This window comes from Symsagittifera roscoffensis, chromosome 9, assembly GCF_963678635.1.
Source record: "Symsagittifera roscoffensis chromosome 9, txSymRosc1.1, whole genome shotgun sequence".
NCBI lineage: Eukaryota > Metazoa > Xenacoelomorpha > Acoela > Convolutidae > Symsagittifera > Symsagittifera roscoffensis.
In genome coordinates this window covers 45271565-45291586 of record NC_087070.1, presented here as the reverse complement: position 1 = coordinate 45291586, position 20022 = coordinate 45271565, and the positions used below count along the sequence as shown (strand labels likewise).

Here is a 20022-nt window from a genome sequence, read left to right as displayed (position 1 = left end):
GTTAACCGAACGAGTGGAGGTGAACGACGAGACTCTTCCATATGCCGAAGAAGACTGGGACTGTCCAGACCAAACTGTAGGTGATTAAGAAAAATTGCCTGACTTTCCTTAATCAACTTCAGCCTGACACATCACCATGGAAACACGCCAGGGCAAAAGAGGAAAAAACAAGAAGTGCAACCCGTATGGTAAGGATTTTGTCATAGACAGGATAGTTTTGAGTGACACAATGGACTCGCTAGTGGGACGGGACGAAGTAGTGGTGCCACAAGAGATCGCCCTAGTCAACAACATAGAACAGGATCGGATCGACGACTGCTCTGAACCGGAGGTGGAGTTCAAAACAGAGACGGAGCAGATGCATGAGCAAGAATTGACAAATCCGCGATTGCTCGAATGGCTCCATGATCTGCCTGCAGACCCGATAGAGACAATCTTGACGATTCAAGGTGTCGATCAAAAGAGCATCAAATACATCAGTCATGGCAATACTGAGTCTAACTGGGTCGCTCCAGATGGTCCTTTACGCGTTCCAGAATCCAATCTCGATCTGCTCGATTTTCGGCATTCGACGGGGATGATCGATGGATATGTTTGTCCGGGGAGTGGGGGTAGGACTCACCCACACCGAAAACCTTATGATCAAAAAATTAAAATCGGCAAGGGAAACCGGAGAGCTGGAAACGGAGGGCGAAAACGCTAAAAAACCGCTTTTTGGACGAATTTTGGATCATGTTTTGATTTACCAAATCACTATTCAAACAATTTCGTTCTCACGGACAGTGATTTCATACTCACGGAATGTATGTGCGCTATAGCAATAACCGCGGATGTAAGTTTCAAGACAGCACTGGCGGCCGACTTTAAAAGAATACGAGAATATCGAGTTTTTACGGAAACAGAGGCCTGGTGTAGGAGGGATGATAGCGCTGCCCCCTGTTGCATCACATATACCAGGAAATTATTTGTGTTTCCTGGTAACGAAGGCCTGAAAGTAACGCGGCAAGATGATGAACAACCCACGGAGCCGTCCGAGGGGAACTTTCCTAGTGATTGGATGAAGGAGGGTGCCTGCTTAGCTTCCAGTTGTGGAATGGAAGGGCACTTGTGTGGGAATGGTCATTGCCTGAAAACATTGAGTGGATAGCACTGCCAGCTAGCCAAATTGTATGGAAGATTGGGTATGTCAGAGAAAAGATGTTATAGAATTGATTGCGGATTACCATGGAAAGACGGAGGTGAATCTGATGACCGCCTTGGGATTCTGTAGCATGGTCAGCTCGATTGAGTCCTTGGAACGCCTGGAGCGTGCCCATGAGCTGTTCACGTCCTTGAGTGTGGAAGTTTTCCGTGGAGCATTACAAGCGGAGCAGAAATTTGGAAGCTGGCGGGAGCCTTTTGAGAACGAGATGAATCTAAGGCACAACATGGGATATCATAAGACAGCCGGCTCGAAGTATCTTGTGGGATCTAGCGCAGCACCATACTGCAACAGCAAGTACCCGACGCTCATGGTGGTTGTGAATGCAAGAACACAACGCCGACTGATAGATTAGCTCTTCTCGGTGCCCAAGTGCGTGCGACTGTCGATAATGTAGGAGAGGTCCCATGAATTCTTAAGGAAGATCCTACGGGCAATTGGAGAGGTCTAGGGATGAGTTGGAAGAAATAGTTGGGAAGACTTTGTGAAATGCGGTGAAGAAGCATCAGTGAGTTCCAGAAGAAGAAGGCGAAGGGTATAATGTCGAGCGATTTTCCCACGATAGACGAAAAAGATGAGACGCATCAAACGATGATGGAAATTGAACCCCTGCTAGTGGCGTCGGAATATCGAACTTGGAGAAACAGCCTGTTAACTCATGGGGAGTACCCGTGTCGCTGCCTGGCGCAGACGTTTCGGTAACCCAAGAGACCAAACCTAGTACTGGTTTGGGATGCCGAAGAATTGTTGTCCATGGGATTGCCTAGCCCAACCCAGAATGTAACGATACTGGTGTTCAGCGTCATGTTGGTAAGATGGCTGGAAGCCAATGCAGGGACGACAGAACAGGAGATGACCGTGCCAACTCCGGCGCAATTGAGCGAGTGAGCATTAGCAAGAGGCTGGATCTGTTCAAAAAGACCTGCAAAATCTTGAGAATACCGAAGGAAATAGAAAGAATTTGGGCAAGACAAAGATTGATGCCTTGGTTCGGGTGTATGAACGCCCGAAGCGTCATTTGTCTCAAAACATGGAAGTCTATCGATCTTTCCAGCTGGACATAGGACCGGAAGCATATAAGAGAGCATTCCTGACACATGAACGCTGTGACCACGGCAGTGAAGAGAGCAGCTGGGATGTCTTGCACCACTCAAAAGGAAAGGAAAGAGGACCTAGAACGACAAGCTGACCTAGATCTTACAAGCTGACCTGGAACGAAATGTGAGCCTGTGCCTGCACAAAAGGTTCTGCCAGAGAGCAGAAAGTGAATGTGGACTTACTACCCTGCTGCAAACAGAGGTTGCTGGATCAGGAAAGCTGGGGCACGGCCCGAAACTCTGTGGATATGCTGCAGAAAGTTCTAGAAGACAGTGAGAAAGGCGAGCAGGAACCAGAAGCGATGGACGAAGGTTGAATACGACGATTGAAGACGAAGATTGAAGACAGGGGGGATAGAAAACTATTTTGTCATTGCGTGTAAAAACTTGAACTAATCAACCAAGATTGATGAATGAAACTTTCAAACTTTTTGTTTTGATGTAGTTTGGTCAAACCAGACTTAGAAATTGTTGAGTTGTTAAAATTTTTGAATTGCAATGGAAAATTTAAGTTGACGATTATTTATATATATAGGCCTTAGGTGAGTATATTTACCTATTTAAACCTGACTGAATTTTTTAACCTGGGAGGGTTAGGGTAGAAAAATTCGAATTGCGGCGGTACACTTGTGAGAAATGAAAAAACGGCCATGTTAAGCCGGAAAATAGAAGAAAAACACAACAACCCGAATAACAAGTGCAAGACAGTGAACGAAATAAAAACGAAGCCTCTTATCGTGACGATCGCGCACGATAAGACAACTAATTGAAGTCGACAGAAGGAAAAGAGGAATCAGTGGGGCAGACGGAAGGAGCAGTACCCTCCCGTGCCACGAAGTTAGAGTAATAACGACGTTTTTACTGGAAGAGCGCGGAATTGGAGGCTCGGCCCCCAGAGACTGTCATATGGTGAAAGACTATAGTAAACTAACTTTTTAGCTACTCTGATGTCCTTAACATTTGAATTAACACCGTTTTATTTGTTATTTTAGAGTATGAGTAGATAGGTACAGGAAAGGGTCAATCCATCTCCAATGGATTTACAATAAAACTGTCACCAAAAACATAGTAAAATAAGATATTCGAGCCGTGTTTTTAATAGCAATCACGTAGTCTGGGGATCCGAGACCCAGCTATGTAGTTGTCTTCGCATGTAAACGAAAGCTGATCAAAAGTCGTTTGACTGATGGCCTAAAATTGGTAACTTTCACTTGGCCCTAGACAGACCAGAAAATCAACTGGCTAGGTCGAGACGGTGAAAAACGAGTAGAATTTAGGTAACTGACGCCGGCCAGTCGTCAATAGGTGCTTTTTCTACGCTCCGTCACTGTGTAGTATTTGGGCGAATGTTACATTGATGTAATTCTACATTTTTTGTTTATTCGAAACCCCACAGTTGAGTGCTGCCGCGTACACTAAGGAGTTGTCAATCTGGCGTCCAAGTCTGACTGCACAAATCCTTTCGCTTTTCGAGATATGGCGTTTTTTATGGTTTTTGCCTTTTTTTTCAAAAAACTTAGATATAAAAACTAATCAAACTTGAATTTCTCGACCTTATAGTGGGGTGCGTTCATGGTAGACTCAGGAATTGCAAATATGGCGTCCAAGTTTGGCTGCTGAAATACTTTTAATTTTCTTTTAATTTTCGAAGTTTTTTTAAATATTTTGTTTTCATTTTTTTTTTCAAAAAACATACTATCGAACTTGAAATTCTCAATCTTGAAAAGAGATGTTATCAGGGTGCACTCCGGGGTTGCAAATCTGGCCTCCAAGGTTGACTGCTCAAATCATTTTGGTTTTCGAGCGTTTTTCATGATTTTTTGAAATCATTATTTTTCAAAAAAAAACTAAGTTTTTAAAAATTTAATAGAACTTGTAAATCTCAACCCTATGGTGGAGTACAGTCAGGGTACACTGTGGGTTGCAGTTCTTCCCTCTAAATGTGACTGCTCAAATCCTTCTGTTTTCCGAAATGTGGCGTTACACATTCGGCATTGCAAATCTGCCCTCTAATTTTGACTGATCAAATCCTTTTCCGAGATGTGGCGTTTTGAAGTAGAAACGCTTGATACCTGAGCCCAGTTTATCTTCACGGTTGCAATAAATAATTTAGTACATGTTTTAGGAAGCTTTTTAAAACATGCGCTAGTCAATCCAGAGTTTCCAAAATATGCGACACCTATTAGAACTTTGAAATACTCATTTGAAGTGTGGCACTGGTGCAAAACAATAACTGTAGCGTCTAACGGAGAACTACTTCAATTCTCTTGAAATCGCAGTAGGGACAATGACAAGAGAAGCAACTTATTGCTTCGTCCTTACAATAATTAACTGTCTTTTTATATCTTGCAAACCTGTATCTGTCTAAACATTACTTAATTGGCATTTCAGTTGACACAGGTTTAGAAAGTACCTATGATGACTGCTTTAAGCTTTTTCGACGTATTATTTGTGCATGTTTAATTAAAGAGTTTTTGCTCATTTGAGCTCTATTGTATATTGCAAGGCTTAACAAGTTCCATTTGATACATGATAAGAAGTCGCTATGATGATATGTTAAAAGGCCAAAACGTTAAAAGGATAAAAATGTTTGCTCGAGTCGGACCTTTTGAAATCGGTTGGAGTGCAAATGCTTTAACTGTATTGCAAACAAATGCTTTAACCGTAGTGGGGTGCTGTTAGGGTACTTTCTGCGGGTTGCAAATCTGGCATGCAAATATGACTGCTCTAATGCTAGAGGTTTTCGAGATATGGTGTTTTCCTATGTTTTTTTTTCAAAAATGTAGATATTAAAAAACTAACCGAACATGAAATTCTCAACCGTATGGTGGAGTACTCTCAGGTACACTCGGGAGTTAAGTGTCTTCCCTCTAAATATGGCTTTTGGTTTTCGAGATATGGCGATTTTTGCGATGCTTTCATTAAAAAAAAACTTAGATATAAAATAAATGAGCTTGAAATTCTCAACCCCATAGTTGGGTGCTGTTAGGGTTCACTCGGTGGTTGAAAATCTGACCTCTAATTATTATTGATAAAAGTTTTTTGCTTTTCGAGATGGTTGATTTTTATGATTTTCTCATTTGTTTTTAGATAAAAAACTAACCGAAAAATTAGATGAAAAACTAACAGATCTTGTATTCTGAACCCTATGGTGGGTGCTGTCCGGTTACACTTCGGTGTTGCAAATCTGCCCTATAAATATATCTGAGAAAATCGTTTTGGTATCCGAGTCCGAGAAATGTGATTTTATGATTTTTTCAGTTTGTTTCGAAAAAGCTAAAAAAAAACAACTATCTTGAAATTCTCAATCCTATGTTTGGGAGCTATCCGGGCACATTCTTGGTTACTTTGATGAGACATATCTGGCTTCTGTTTTTACTGCTCAAATCTTCTCGTTTTTCGAGATATGGCGTTTCTTATAATTTCATCAATTCTTTTAGAAAAAGTTACATTAAAAACACTGTTAGAAGTTCAAATAATCAACCGTTCAGGTTACAATATAGGGAAGCAAATTTTCCCTCTTATTTTGTCGAGATGACGTTTTTATGGTATTTTCATTTAAAAAAAATATAATGATTAAAAACTGTTAACGCTTTAAGTCCTGAGCTCTATGCTGGGGTGCTGTCAGCGTACACTCAGGGGTTGCAAAACTGGCTGACGCAATCTTTGCTCAAAATTTGATTTCTGAGATATGGCGTTTTTTTATGATTTCAGATTTCAACTTTTTTGTCTTAGGGCGCTGACAAAATACACATACGGGTTACAAATTTGCCCTATTTCAGAAATGACTGATCAAAACCATTAAACAGCCGAGATAGGCTCTCTGCTTTTTTGGCGTTTTTTTTTTAATTTAAAAAACTCATATCTGATGATATTCTAGTTATAGAGATATGACAATGTTGGTCAAATATAGCCTCAAAATTGATTTTATAAAAAGTTCATTTAATGAAATAGAAACACCTGATAGATGAGCTTAGTTTATGTTCACGGTTGCCTAAATATCGCTGTTTCAGTACATGTTTTAGGAAGCTCTTCACGTTCAACTATCTATTTGAAGCACCGTAGGTGCGAGTCATGTGCTAGGTCGTCTCACACGAACCTTCTTGCATTATTTTCATCGGTGTCAAAATGCGCGCCCTAATTGACCATTTCTTGTTAGGCTTTAATATAGTTTATTGATTCATTATTTAGAACGAGCTTAAGAGTGTCGAACTGACTTAGGTGATCGACAATTGGGCTGTTATTTTAATGAGCGGTGGTAAGCCCTACACGCTAGGACTGTGGACATTAGCTGGGCAGGAAGAGCAAGATTACTTCATATGGAGAGCCCTAAAATACCGTCAGACCGACGTGTTCCTGGTGTGCTTCTCAGTTGTGAATCTTAGTTCTTTCGAGAGCGTCAAAGAAAAGGTATACTCTATTTGTTGAGACAAACTAATACTGAAGGTATAAATAGGTTTCATTTTCATGCTTCATTTTAATGTCATAAGTAAGCATTCGTTAACTTTAAATGATGTTTCCCTAAGATACGAGTAAAACAAGCATTATTATGCTTACACCACGCTAGAATATGGGAACAAGAAAAAAATATTGGCGTGAAAAATTCTTGCTAAAACTGCTTCGGTGTTGTTGAACTGACTAATTACCAACGAAGGAATAAAATTCGATTAAGCACTATTTCAGCAAAACCGCTTGAAACTGGAGAAATGAATTTTTTTTCAGTGGGTGCCAGAGATACAACACTACTGCAAAAAGACACCGTTTTTACTGGTGGGAACTCAGACCGATCTGAGGGATGAGCCAGGAAGTGGGAAGGTGAAGACGAATTCCATCTCGCAGAAGGAGGGAGAGAAGCTGGCCAAGGATCTGAAAGCGGCCAAATACGTCGAATGCTCTGCTCTCACACAGGTGAAAAAAGCGGAAATATCTTTGGTAAAATTAGTCTCTCATTTCTGTTAATTTCAATCATAGGATTTATTCAGTGTCAGTTAACGAATTGAAATAACTTCTTTATTTAGTTTGGTGTACCAATTTTTTTTTAATTCTTTTCAGAAATGGCGCGATAAAAAAACGTGAACAATGTTTTGTTTTCCAATAAGATTTTTTTGTTATCCAACGGATGAAAAAATTATAGATTGATCCATGTTTCTCAAAATGAGTTAAATTTTATCAAAAAAAGTGACAATCTTAATGTTTTTGACGTTCAAGTTGCCTTAAAACCATAATGCCTTATAATGTAAGTCAGTTTTTTTGTTTTTTTTGCGTTCCTTGACTCTTTTCCGTCTGCCTATTTGCTATGTTCTTCATTTTTATTTGTCTGATTTATTTTGGCTAATTTCTTTTTGCTTGTGATGTGGCAATCCCCGCAAATTAATAAGATTGTATAAACTTCGACGGGTTAACTTTTCATGACTTAGTTCTAAGGCTAATCTGTGTTGGTTGTGTTAGAAAGGACTGAAGAATGTATTTGACGAGGCTATTCTGGCGGCGCTTCAGCCTAACCCGAAGAAAGGAGGAGGAAAGGTGAGAAGGTGGCTCATGTCGAAAGGCTTCTAAAGACGACCAGATATTGGACTCAAATTACTTCGAGTTATCTTGCATCTATCCTTGTTTCTGTAGATTACGAATTTCAAATGGTTTCATTATTTTACTAATCACTCACTGCGGAGGCGATTTTGTCTATTCGTTTTTGATTTGTTGCTTATTGTGCAGCTGAATTGTTCACAGATTTGATTACTTATTATTACGCAAAACATGCAGAACCTGTTTTGCATATAATAGCTAATCGATCAGATTGAGCTAATTTAAAATTTATTGCTTTGTTTGCTAAAAAGACTGTAAAAATTAATTCAAGCTTTGTTTCTGACATTTGCCGAGTTTTGTTGACTCCAAAACTTTGTTGTGTAAATAAATGTAAATTGATTATTGGTTCGATGATTAGTTACGATAAGTAGATTAGTTAGATACTCAGTATCAATTTAGTATTTTAACGGTTTGTCTTTAAATCGAGGTTATAACGGCATGAAAATTGTTCCATCTAACTTTGATGTAAATAATCAAGACAGTGACCAGGTTCAACGTGGCGCTCGACATAAGCCGCTGAATGACCTTGATTAAGGTTAATGAAATAAACTGCAGAGTTACTGCAAAAAAGACATGTTGGTAACGAGGTACCGAAGGTCGCCTCACGACATTCCCCGCGTGAGGAAAAATTTTGTAAAGTGGCTTGACAAAATTTAGTATGAGAAAAAATAGAAAGTACCGGAATGAGCTTAAGTTTAATAGCACCCCTATCCGTTTAAATGCCAGGTGACTCAATATAAGAGAGAAATACCGCGAGGTAGATAAGTTTAAGCAAGTTTTGTATAGTTTTATTCCCGACAATAGTCGTTTAGTGTTAAGAGTTTTCTTTGCCCGCAAATGAATGAGAAGGCGCTTCCGGCACGGCATTATGAGGTCAGTCCCTGATGAGCATCTTCCGCGGAGATGACGAAATCGGTGAGTCGAGTCTTGAGCGGGTAACGGGCCAGCCTGAACTTGGCTTTTTATTGCGCGAGGAGGCACGGACCGCCTCCGAATCTTCCATGACCGGTTAGGCCGGAAGAGATAATGACGGGTACGAAGATCGTAGTTCAGAACTGGCGTCATGCGTTGTTCGCACTCGTGCCTCTAATGACAGAACAGCCGGAGTTGGAGATACTACTGCAAAATCCATTAAGCCGGGGCCAGTAAATTGAGCCTCGGACGAGCTAGGCGTCTGAATAGTGTTCGTGACAGCAGTTGTGCTTGGCAGCTGAGTGAGGGAATTGGACGTTTTTAAGAACTTGACTGGCGGAGAATCTTCTGACAGCTGAGGACGTGCCGTGACTGGAGTGGATTACTTCAACACTTGGGGATGACTCGACCCTGAAGAGCCCTCACTGGACGTGTCTGCCGTGAGATTGACCACTATGGGATCGGACAAGCTCGGCTTAATCGGGCGTTGCTCCATTAACACTGGTTGAGACCTGGGAACCGCTCTCTTAACAGCGCCAGCAGAAGTTGTGTCATGAATACGTTCACCTAGCGTCTTTTGGCTAACTGAAATGTCATACCGAAAGTTAGGTTTAAGGCAAATATGATTTTTCCGATAGACTCTCTCTTTATCAGTGACATAAGTGTGATTCGTAATCTGAGTGGTTTTGAGTTTCGCAGTTTTATAAAGAGGTTTTCCCGAATGTCGATATATGATTTTTCTAAAGACTTCAACTCGTTTAGGATCATTCAAAAGAAGTTTGTCCAATTTATTTGTTTTGCTCGGGCGACAGGCTTGCTGAGCCGGAAACTTCCGTTGGCTATTAGAGATCACCGGGGGTGTAGGACTCGACACATGCTCGTAGAATTGTTGAGTGTTTCGGGTAAGGCCAGTTTCAAGTGAGTGTGCAAGATCTGAGTGCCGACTGGACAGCTCTTTGAGGACAAGTTTCCGCCCTCCGCTGGAAGGTTTTTTTCATACTGAGACCACGTATTCACTGCCCGCGCGAGATCCACCGGAGCCTTATATGGCTCGCTGTCTGCAACATTGCCGTCTAAAGAGAACATCGGTAGAAAGCGAGGAGCAATCGTAGGACTAGCGCTGCCTCCTGGGACCAACTTGGCTCGATCTCTGCTGTAGTCTTGACTGGCGATCTGATCCGGCGTGAGGAGGTTACGTTCAAGTACTTGAGCTGAAGAAGCAATATTAACAATATTACGATAAGCTTGAGACCACTCAGTATTCAGTTTCCGACCAAAATGTAGCTCAAAAGGTAGTTTTTCAAGTACAGCCTGCTTACTTTTGCGTATATTTTCAACTAGCTGTTGAATCGTTGACTTTAAAGTAGTAACAAAAAATGGATCAAGTTTTGTAGTACCCAATTTACGCTTAATCGTTTCAATTGAACGCTCAACCACGCCTCTACCTCGGTGGTCTCCAACAGATAGAATATGAATGATGCCTCTACTAGAACAAAATTGCTCAACCATGTCATTTTTAAACCCAGACCCGTGATCAGTCCTGATAGATTGAGGTAGGCCATGAATATGTATATAAGAATCAAGGAATTTCACGACTTTTTTGCACCCGTAGTTTTTGTAATAAGAACAGAAGGACACTTAGAGAAGCGGTCACTAGCAACTAAGAGGAAGGTTTATTGCCCTTATCATCCAATATAAACCCTGCAAAATCTATCTGAAATTCTTGATTAGGACCAGACAGATTAGGCAAAAGTTGCGCCGTATTAAACGTTTTAGTAGATTTAAGATTCGTACCATACAACGTGCATTCACGTCTTCTTTCGCACGTATCGACTATCTGTCGAGTACGGAATGGCCACCAGTTGTATTCGGAGGCCGACATCATCGCCTCTCGACCCAGGTGTGAACGATGTAGTCTGGCGAGGACAGCTTTTCTCAATGGCCCCGGGATCGCTAATTTATTGTCCACAATCACGCACTCGTTAACTGTCGCAGCTTCGGTCCAAAACTGAATCATGTAGGACCCTAACTTGTTAACTGACGTCATGTCTTTGTTATTGATTGCACGCTTCATGGGGCCTAGAAATTTATCCTCCTCTGTGAGTTTGGCCAGAAGATCTGCGTCGAAAAGGCCAGGTAGACCTACTATTTCCTATCGGGATTTGGACAGAATCGACTTTTCTCCATTAACGGCGAAGACTCCAATCTTTTTAGCTGTGTGTAGTTTCCCCGGATTGGATAACCGGCACCTCCGCATCGCCTCTAGCAACTGGGCATGAACTAACTTCTTTCTGAGAGTTAATCCATGCGGCAACAAATTGAGTTCTGGCAGCCCTTTCTCGTGTCCTGTTGTGCTGGCGATTTTGATCTGTTCTGGACATCCTGCCCATCTGGCGGGATCGTAGTGGAAGACGACAACTTGGCCTTGAGAAGTTAAGCGAGTTGAGTGAAAAGTTCTCCACAAAAGTTAGTAAGTCAGTCTGTTCGGCCGTTGAGTTTAGTATGGTATTAGAGTTAATAGAGACATTAGTAATAGTATTATTAGGATCATTTTCTGTATTTGGTGGCTGATTCATTACGTAAGGGTAGAGATTTGGAAGATTAGATTTTTGATCAGAGATCATAGATTTTTGACTGTTTCGCATTGATTCAGGTCGGAGACAATGATTTTGAGTGAGAAATTCCGGACTACGATTTTGATTTAGCATACTGGTATTTGATTAGTTGACACACTCCGAGAATAACTCGACGCCCTCTATCGATGAGGAATTAGATTTGCGAATTTTCAAAATGGGATATGATGGTCGAACTGCTGAGTGTATTTATCGACGCCCCCTACCGAAGAATGACGCTGAATTGAGTGGATATGACGATGCCGCGTTATAAACTCGACGCCCTCTTGCAGAAGAGAATCACACCCAGACCGCTTCTGAGAGAAGCCAGTGGAAATAATAAAATTTCCTCAATAGATTTGACAACAAAAAATTCATCGTATTGAGAGGGCTCTGGGCAGAAAACGTAGATAGATAGACGGGCTGGGGGTAACGACATAGATAATCAACAATGCCCAACGTTACCATATGAACATGAACAACTTCAAAATCGAAGGCTAATAACCCGTCGGCCTACCGTGACAAACGAGATTGATATGAATTGTTCTTATAAATTTCACTTCAGGCAGAAATTATAGCTTTATGATCGGTCAGTACTTGAAAGCGATTTCCCAGTAAAAATGTTCGAAAAAAATCACAAGCCCAAACGATTGCTAACAATTCCAACTCGTTTGTACTATACTTTTCCTCCGCATTATTAAGAAAAGGCGAAGCAAAAGCGGTTGGTGCCCAAACTCCAGGTTCTATCTCCTGCTCAAGGCAAGCCCCTTTTCCATTATGACCTGCATCACATTTCATTATCGATTTTTTTTAGAAGAGTCATTGTGAAAAAGGCTGGGATTTTTACAAAGATAACAAATGAAACCATCGATACCCTGTAAGGTGCAATCCATTGCCTTTTGGAACTCAGTTGGCATATCGGTTAAGCCATAAAATCCAGTTTTGAATCTTTACGTCCCAGTTGGCTGGCCACACAGAATGTTAAAATTGCCATGAAGACTGCTAGTAAGAGCCGATAACGGCAATTGACTGAGCGTATTTCAAGTTCAACGATGTGAACCACACCTTTCCAGGAACGTCCTTGGTAATGATTTGTGTCACCGCTTATTGTATTCCACGTACATGGTTTCAATAGGGTGGCTCGCAACATCTCGGAAATTAATGGAAGGGTTACGCTGTAACAAGAGATCAAAAGTACGTTTATTGAGGAACGAAACCGGACTTCCTCTATCAATCGTGGACTAAAAGAATCTAGAACCTGACCGAAGTTGAATGCTGAGGCTCCTAGGTTTTCCTGCGACTGATTTAGGTACCTCAATGCTGTCGATCCGTATTGCATGCTCCATCTGGAAGACACCGTACTCCGGTTCATTATCGTATTCGACATCTTTGAAGTTGCAATCTAACGCATGATTTGACGTTTCCTCAATTTCTGGGACCAAGTTCACCCTTCATTTAGACGAATTGCAACACTTTGCAAAATTACCACTTTTTTACAGAGGTTACACGTAACTTCCCGAGCTGGACAGGATTTCTTGTGATCTAGACTAAAAGGGTTACCGCAGAAGTAGCATGGTTATTCGCTTGGTTACCCTGGGTATTTTGACGATTCGTTTGATTCTGAGGATAATTACGTTTCCCTCTGGACGGCTGAATTGAAAAAGCTGGTTCTTGTTTAACTTTAATGGTGTTTGAATATTGATTATGAGGAAGTAGCTTCTGAAATTGGGATGACGTGCTTGCCCCTTTTTCACACTCCAACCCGAGTTTGAAAGTGTTATCGAGATTTGTCTTGACTTGAATAAGCTGTTGCTGAACATCTACATCTCAAATTCTTCCAATGAAAAGGTCTCTGAGTGTCTCCCTCTCCTAAGCATTGGGCCAGTTACATAATGCGATTTGAGCACTGAGTCAAGCGTAAAATAAGGAAAGTGTCGTTCTCGAGCATGAATATGGTATTATACAGCTTTATTCGTTCAACTGTGCAATCCCGTTCCACTTTAAACAACGTTTCACAATTAGTGTGAAAATCACCGAACGATGAAACGTTAATGTCTGTATGTGGAAACGAGTCTGCAAATCGCCTCTTGCATTCGTTACCCAAGGAGAAAAACAAGCGTGACTTTGAACGAGCCTCCGCCTCATGATAGAACCAATTTTGGCTGATTCGAGGGCCTTTCTTCCTACGTTCGAGGTTCAATTCGTTCACTCGTCGGACCGCTGCCTGGTCTCTAAGGATGCGAGCATTGGCGTCCGCTGCATCTCCCCCATTAGTGATTGTTTCTGTTTTCGGAGGAGGTTCATCGATGATCTCCACGGGCTCTGCAAAAATGTTGTGGGTTTATGTTGTCTTTCAGCCCGACTGCCAGAAAGACTTGGCCAATCCAAGACCCCAAAGAAACGGCGGGTTAATTGATGGTTTTGCCCAGAAGGAAGGTATCCCTAACAGGTCAGTCCTGTCTTCGTTCACAGGAACTCCTGGCTGCGCCTTGACTTTTGCCGAGTTTTATTGACTTCAAAACTTAGTTGTGTCAATAAATGTAAATTGATTATTGGTTTGATGATTGGTTACGATAAGTTAAGTGGATTAGTTAGATACTCACTATCAATTTAAAATTCAACGGTTTGTCTTCAAACCGAGAGTATAACAGAATGAAGATTGTTACATCTAACATTGATGTAAATAAACAAGAGAGTGACGAGGTTTAACGTGGCGCTCGACATAAGCCGCTGAATGACCTTGATTAAGGTTAATGAAATAAACTGCAGAGTTACTGCACAAAAGACATGTTGGTAACGAGATACCGAAGGTCGCCTCACGACAGTTTCAACAGTCAAGATTAATTGTTGTTAATTAGACAGACCAATGGGGATTATTTAATACTGCTGTAATTATATTTCATTTGGAAATATCAGTAGCATATGCGAAACTGTTGCTCAGAAGGTAACTTGCCTCAAAAGACCACTCGCTGGAAAAAGTCTTTAAAAAATCTTCATCTGTTCTGGTTTTCATTTTCAGTAGATAAATAAATGAAGGTAGTCAATTTGAATTATATTCTTTTTCAAGATGTCTTTTATACTTACTTAACTGGGAGACCAGGAATTGTTTTTTTTTTCTGATTTAGGAAGATCAACTAATTTTCAAATCTTTTGATATTGCTTGCGATTTTTTCAGGTTCTCTTAGACAAGTTGTTAACCTGAAAAATGAAAGAATCGCGGAAATATTAAGTCAACTCTTTTTAATTATTCGTTAATTCATCAAACGAACCAAAAAAAAAACAATTTTTTTCAAACGACATCAAAATAATAGGAACTCGGTTGCAGAAATTTTCTAACACAATATATTTCAAAGTTTTTTGAAATGCATAATTTATAATGTGGCTTTGTGCTTTATTGCGTGCAAAGTTAGTGTGAATGCCTTCAGCTTGTTATATTCCAAATTATTAATTGCAAAAGTGAGTATCTGTATTTGGTGCTGAATTGCATTGGCGATTTGTGTGCATATGTAGCCGCTTTGTTTGTGACTAGTGTTTGTCGGTTGGTAAGCTTGAGTGGCTGAGTGATAGTGCGCTAGATTCAAAATCTTTTGATTGCAGTAGGTCGCAGATTCGAATCCTACACGTAGCCACTAATTTGACGCTTATTTCTCTTTCTTTTTTAACCTGATGGAGCTGCTTTTTGGTCTTGCTCCTCTAAGTGTTTGCAAAACCAAGCTTCGCCGCTGCATTTCATGAGGGCAAACTTCACTATCAAAAAGTAAGTGTGAAAATCTCATGAAAAACGTAAGTGACTGCTAGTTACAAACGACTTCATTTTCTCAATTCTCTGGTGGATTAAATTAATTAGTCGTTGAGCCGGTTTTCTATAAATGGGAAACCTTATAAAATGCCAATCATTAACAGTTATTGAAATTCAAAAAACTTCAACAGAATATTTGGAAAATTGCCTTAGTTACCGCTTTGTAAGTTTTGCTAATTGAATAAACTTCCTTCAATTTAAATCGTTTTTCATCACAAATTCTATCAGGCCTGCCAAATCGATCATATATTAACTAGCTATGGTTTATAATTGTTTGATATTTGAGGCAGAGTCCATATTTCCAAATTTTTGGCTATTTTTCAGTTTTGAATGTCAGTTTTCCCTAATTTGAACTGTTATTACCAAAATGTTTGGGTAGAAACGTGTCAAATTTGAAGCTGTCTATTTTTTAAAGGAATTGAGATGGGAAAATAACCTGAGTCGACAGCTTTTTCGAAAATTGCCATGTTGTTTTCATGAAACTTGCTGAGATTGAAACTCATACAAATTTTTCCTTTGCTTCTCTTTTGTCTAATAATTTGGAGCTCGAAGATCATAGAAGCATAAATTAAGTTCATGCTGTCGTGATCTGGGCGCCAATTTTGGTCGAACGTTTCTTCAACTTAATTGCGGTTCGTAATTCAATTCAACCGTTTCTCAAAATGAGGGGTCAAATTTGGTTGGTGTTATATAAAGCAAAACCAGCCAAATTATCAACAGATCAAACGGAATAGAGTGTAGAAAGCTCATTTGGTAGATGAAAAAGCGGCCAAAAAGTTTATGCCAACAAAAAGTCGCACTCGAATTAATCAGTTTAGCCTGTGGATTAGGTGAGCTCAAAAGTAAGTTTGCATAGCTTTGACTAAAGGACGATGGAAAGCCTACCCTCTCATGAAAGTTTCAGGTCTACCTAATTGCGATTCTAAAGAACTTTCTCACAATAACAAAAGTTGTTGCAATTATATTTATTAAAAAACGATGCCAGCAGTAAATATATGGATATTATACAATGAGATTGAATACTCATATACTCATGGTAGGTTCTGCAATATACTTCGGTGTCTTTCTATTGTGCCTTAAATTTGCAGTTTTGTTATCGGTGTATTGGACAGCTTTCGTATCGGAAGTTCTTTTTATGTTGAAATTTTCTTTCACAAACGGAGCATAAACGTACGTACAAGTCAAATCTCTGCAGCCGTTTCTTCTCATTTATAAAAACATTAAATGAAGAGTGTTTTTTTTTCGCGTATATGATAAATCTGCTTGGTCGTTCAATCGTGAAATATTAACGGTGGTTTGATTCTTAGTATTGCAGAAATCATCTGTAGTTAGACTTGATTTTTTAAATTCAATTCATTTTTCTGGATAGAAGAAAGACAAAAGTTACGCTCTCGACTAAACAAAGGGCAATCTATTCTAAAATTTGTATGCGGGTTTCACTATCTCGCCACGTTTAAGCTTTTTAAGCGTATTATTTTTGCATGCTTAACGAAGAATTTTTTCACGTTCAAGCTATATCGTATGTTGCAAGCATTAAGGATTTTTGTTTCGATTTTCCAGTTGAATTCAGTGTTTATTTAACCAAGTTTAAAATAAGCAGCCTGATATTGGAATGTTTCCAGGATTCCCTCAGGGGTTGCGAACTTGACCTCCAAATATGAATGCCCAAATCCTTTTAGTGTATGACGGTTTATGTGGTTTTACAAAATTTTTCAAAAATACCAATTTACAAAGTAATTTTAAAAAAATTGAAATTAGCAACCCTGCAATTGGGTGCTGTCAGAGTACTCTCAAGGGTTTCGAATCTTGCCTCCAAATATGACTGCTCAAAACTTTGTAGTTCACGAGATGTGACGTGTTTTCTGATTTTTTTTTTTCAATTTTTTTTTTCAAAAAATTTAGATATAAAAAAACTAGCTAAAACTGAATTTCTCAACCCAATAGTGGGGCGATGTAACGTTACATTCATGGCGTCCAATTGACTGCACAAATCCTTCTGGTTTACGAGATATGGCGTTTATAATTTTTTCATTTTTTTTCAGAAAACTTTAAAAACTTAAAATTTTAAAAATTCAAAACATTTGAAACTCTTGTAGTTGGGTACTGCAAGAGTATCCTCAGAAGTACCATGATGCAATTCTTGCGTCAATTTGCGGCTGCTCAAAAGCTAATAGTTTCCGAGATTTGAGGCTTGTTATGTTTTTTTAAGTTGTTTGAAGAAATTAGATAAAAAAAATTTCACAAACTTTGCTGTCCCCGTCTTAATAGTAAAGCTTTGTCACAGTAGTCTCAGGAATTGCTATTTGTGACTCGAAATATGACTGCTCAATTCCTTGATGTTTTTGAGATATGACGTGTTTTTTTTGTTCTGGGGCTATCAGAGTACTCTCAGGGGTTGCAAATTTTGCCTACAATTATAACTGCTCAAATCTTGGTAATAATCCAGATGTGGATTTTTTTTCAGTGATTTTTCAAAATTTTTTCCAATTTTTTTTTTAAATGTTGAAATTCCTAATCCTGTAGTTGGGCGCAATCAAATTGCTTTCAGGGTTTGAGAACCTTGCCTCGGAATTGGACTGCGCAAATTTTAGTTGTTTTGCGATATGAAGTTTCTTATGGTTTTTCATAAAAATTTTCAGAAATCCTAACTTTGAAGTTCACAAAATTTGAAATTTCCAACGCAGTAGTAGATTAGACTCGGGAGGTGGAAATCTTGTGTCTACCTGCGACTGCTCAGTAGTTTTTAGTTTCGGAGATGTGGCGTTTTTTTATGTCATTTCAAAATTTTTCAAAAGAACTTAGATGTAAATGTAAAAACTTTATGCTTTTTCAAAGTTTGAATTGAAAAAAAACATGAATAAAAAACATCTTACAAAACTTGAAAATACCAAACCTGTAATCAGGTGCTTCGAATTTTTAAGAAAACTGCAAATACTGGAACAAAGATCGGCAGCCGGTTTGTGTACTCTGACAGCATCTGATTACAGGTTTGGTAATTTCAAGTTTTGTAAGATGTTTTTTATTCATGAGTAGTTTATAAACTCAGAAGTGGATTTTAAGAATCATGAAAGCCAATCTTAAAAGCTCCTTGAATTTTGAAAAATTTTCATGTGATATATTGTTTTTCTCCGAAAGTTGAGGAATAAGCCAATCATTGTTTTTTCAGCTTTTTAGTCAGTCAGTCATCAGAGTGATTACGATTTAAATTGGAGCTGACTGCTTTTCGTAAATAATGAAGCAAACATTAATAGTTACCACCAATTGGAATCAATTACAAAAAAGGCATGGTTTGAATCAATTTTTATCTTTTAGCCCTTTTTGTCTAATTGTCAATCAACGTAATTGTCAATCAACGTAATGGAGAAACTAATATTTACAGCATTGATACTCTAAGGATTTGAAATTGAAAAATTGGAAGTAGATCATTTTTTCCACCTAAATAACTTTTCTTACGAGCAACAGGTCACGATTCCCGGCCGGGCTCGATTCTCGGCCGGACATTGTTTTCTTTTTCACTATGTGTGTATCTGAGCTTTGCTTTATTGTTGAAACTCGTCACCATTGGAGGCCTTTCCCACTTGGTATAGAGGTAGAGAACGCGACTTTGGTGCATAAGGTATCGGTTCAATACCCAGCCGGACAGTTTTTTGAAGTTCTGTAAGAAACTGAATTTACTTTTATGGAACCTCAAAATTGTTCAAGTCCCTCTCACTGGACAACATAAGTTAACCAAATGCCTTAGGAACAGAAGGTGTAGGGTTCGAGTCCCGAGCGGACCTTGTCTTTCTCTCGATTTATTGTTTTTTTTGCGATAAGTTGAACTGTCGGATTATCCTTTGTCTACTTATATTTTGTCGCCTTCTGTCCAAAGCTTGGGTGTTTTTTCTTCAAAGCATCAATATTTTTTGTAATCGGGAACAAGGCTTTTCTTTCCCGAAAACAATTTTTTCCTACAGAAAATTGCACTTGCTTTATTAATGAACTTGAACAACTGACAAGATCCTTCCCACTTGGCCTCGAACTAACCCAGTTGCTTTTGCCTTCTGGGATCTGGGGTTCGAGTCCCAGCAGGACTTTGTTTCTTTGAAATTTTTTTTCCGGTACAAACTAAATTGCTTTGCTGAGGTGCCTTCGACTTAAATGTCACTTCAGGGACCTTCCTTGTGCTGAAGGCAAGTATCATGATAGTTGCAAGTGTTTTTCGTTGTAGTTTTAAGTTTTTGGATAAAATTTTAAGTTTTTGGATAAAATGAACTAAAAATCCCATTCTATATATTTTCAAAGTAAGAAACAAGAATTCTAGAAAAACATGCCAATATTGAACACATACACACTCTCTCTCTCTCTCTCTCTCTCTCTCTCTCTCTAAACTTTTATTGTCAAAAACACTTCATGTGACTGATTCAATATTGAGCTTATTTTATCGAAATACATGTTTGACAAAAAGCAGGTCACTATTCAAAAAGGTATTCAAGCTTGCGAAAAGAATTGTCTGATTATCAATAACTATATATTTTACTGCAAAAAACTTTAACGAAAGTCCTGACTCAATTGTAAGAATTTTTTTAAATTACCTGCTAGAAAAATTGTGTGTCATTGAATTGTGTTATTTTAAATTTGTTACTGGAAATCTTAAAAAAGCTTTTTCTCACACATTTTCCCCATAAATTGTATCGATCATTAATTTGTAAAGGGCTTCTTCAATTTTGTTTTTTGCCGTTTTCTGTTTGTTTGTATTTAGAGTTATGTACGATTCGAGCCACCAGTTCCTGTTTGAACGATGAGTTTTATAACGATTAGGCCACGCTGTTTTCATTG

The 20022-nt window shown here is 39.2% G+C and overlaps 1 protein-coding gene across 1 annotated transcript in view; it reads left to right on the top strand.

Moving 5' to 3' along the window:
* Positions 1–8225, top strand: part of LOC134854376 (cdc42 homolog) — a 270377-nt gene extending 262152 nt beyond the window's left edge. The window contains exons 3-5 of the mRNA XM_063870601.1: positions 6520–6708; positions 7021–7206; positions 7747–8225. Of these exons, the coding sequence (XP_063726671.1) occupies positions 6520–6708; positions 7021–7206; positions 7747–7854 (483 nt within the window). The 3' untranslated portion in view covers positions 7855–8225. The remainder of the gene's footprint in view (positions 1–6519; positions 6709–7020; positions 7207–7746) is intronic.
* The last annotated feature ends 11797 nt before the right edge of the window (positions 8226–20022 follow it).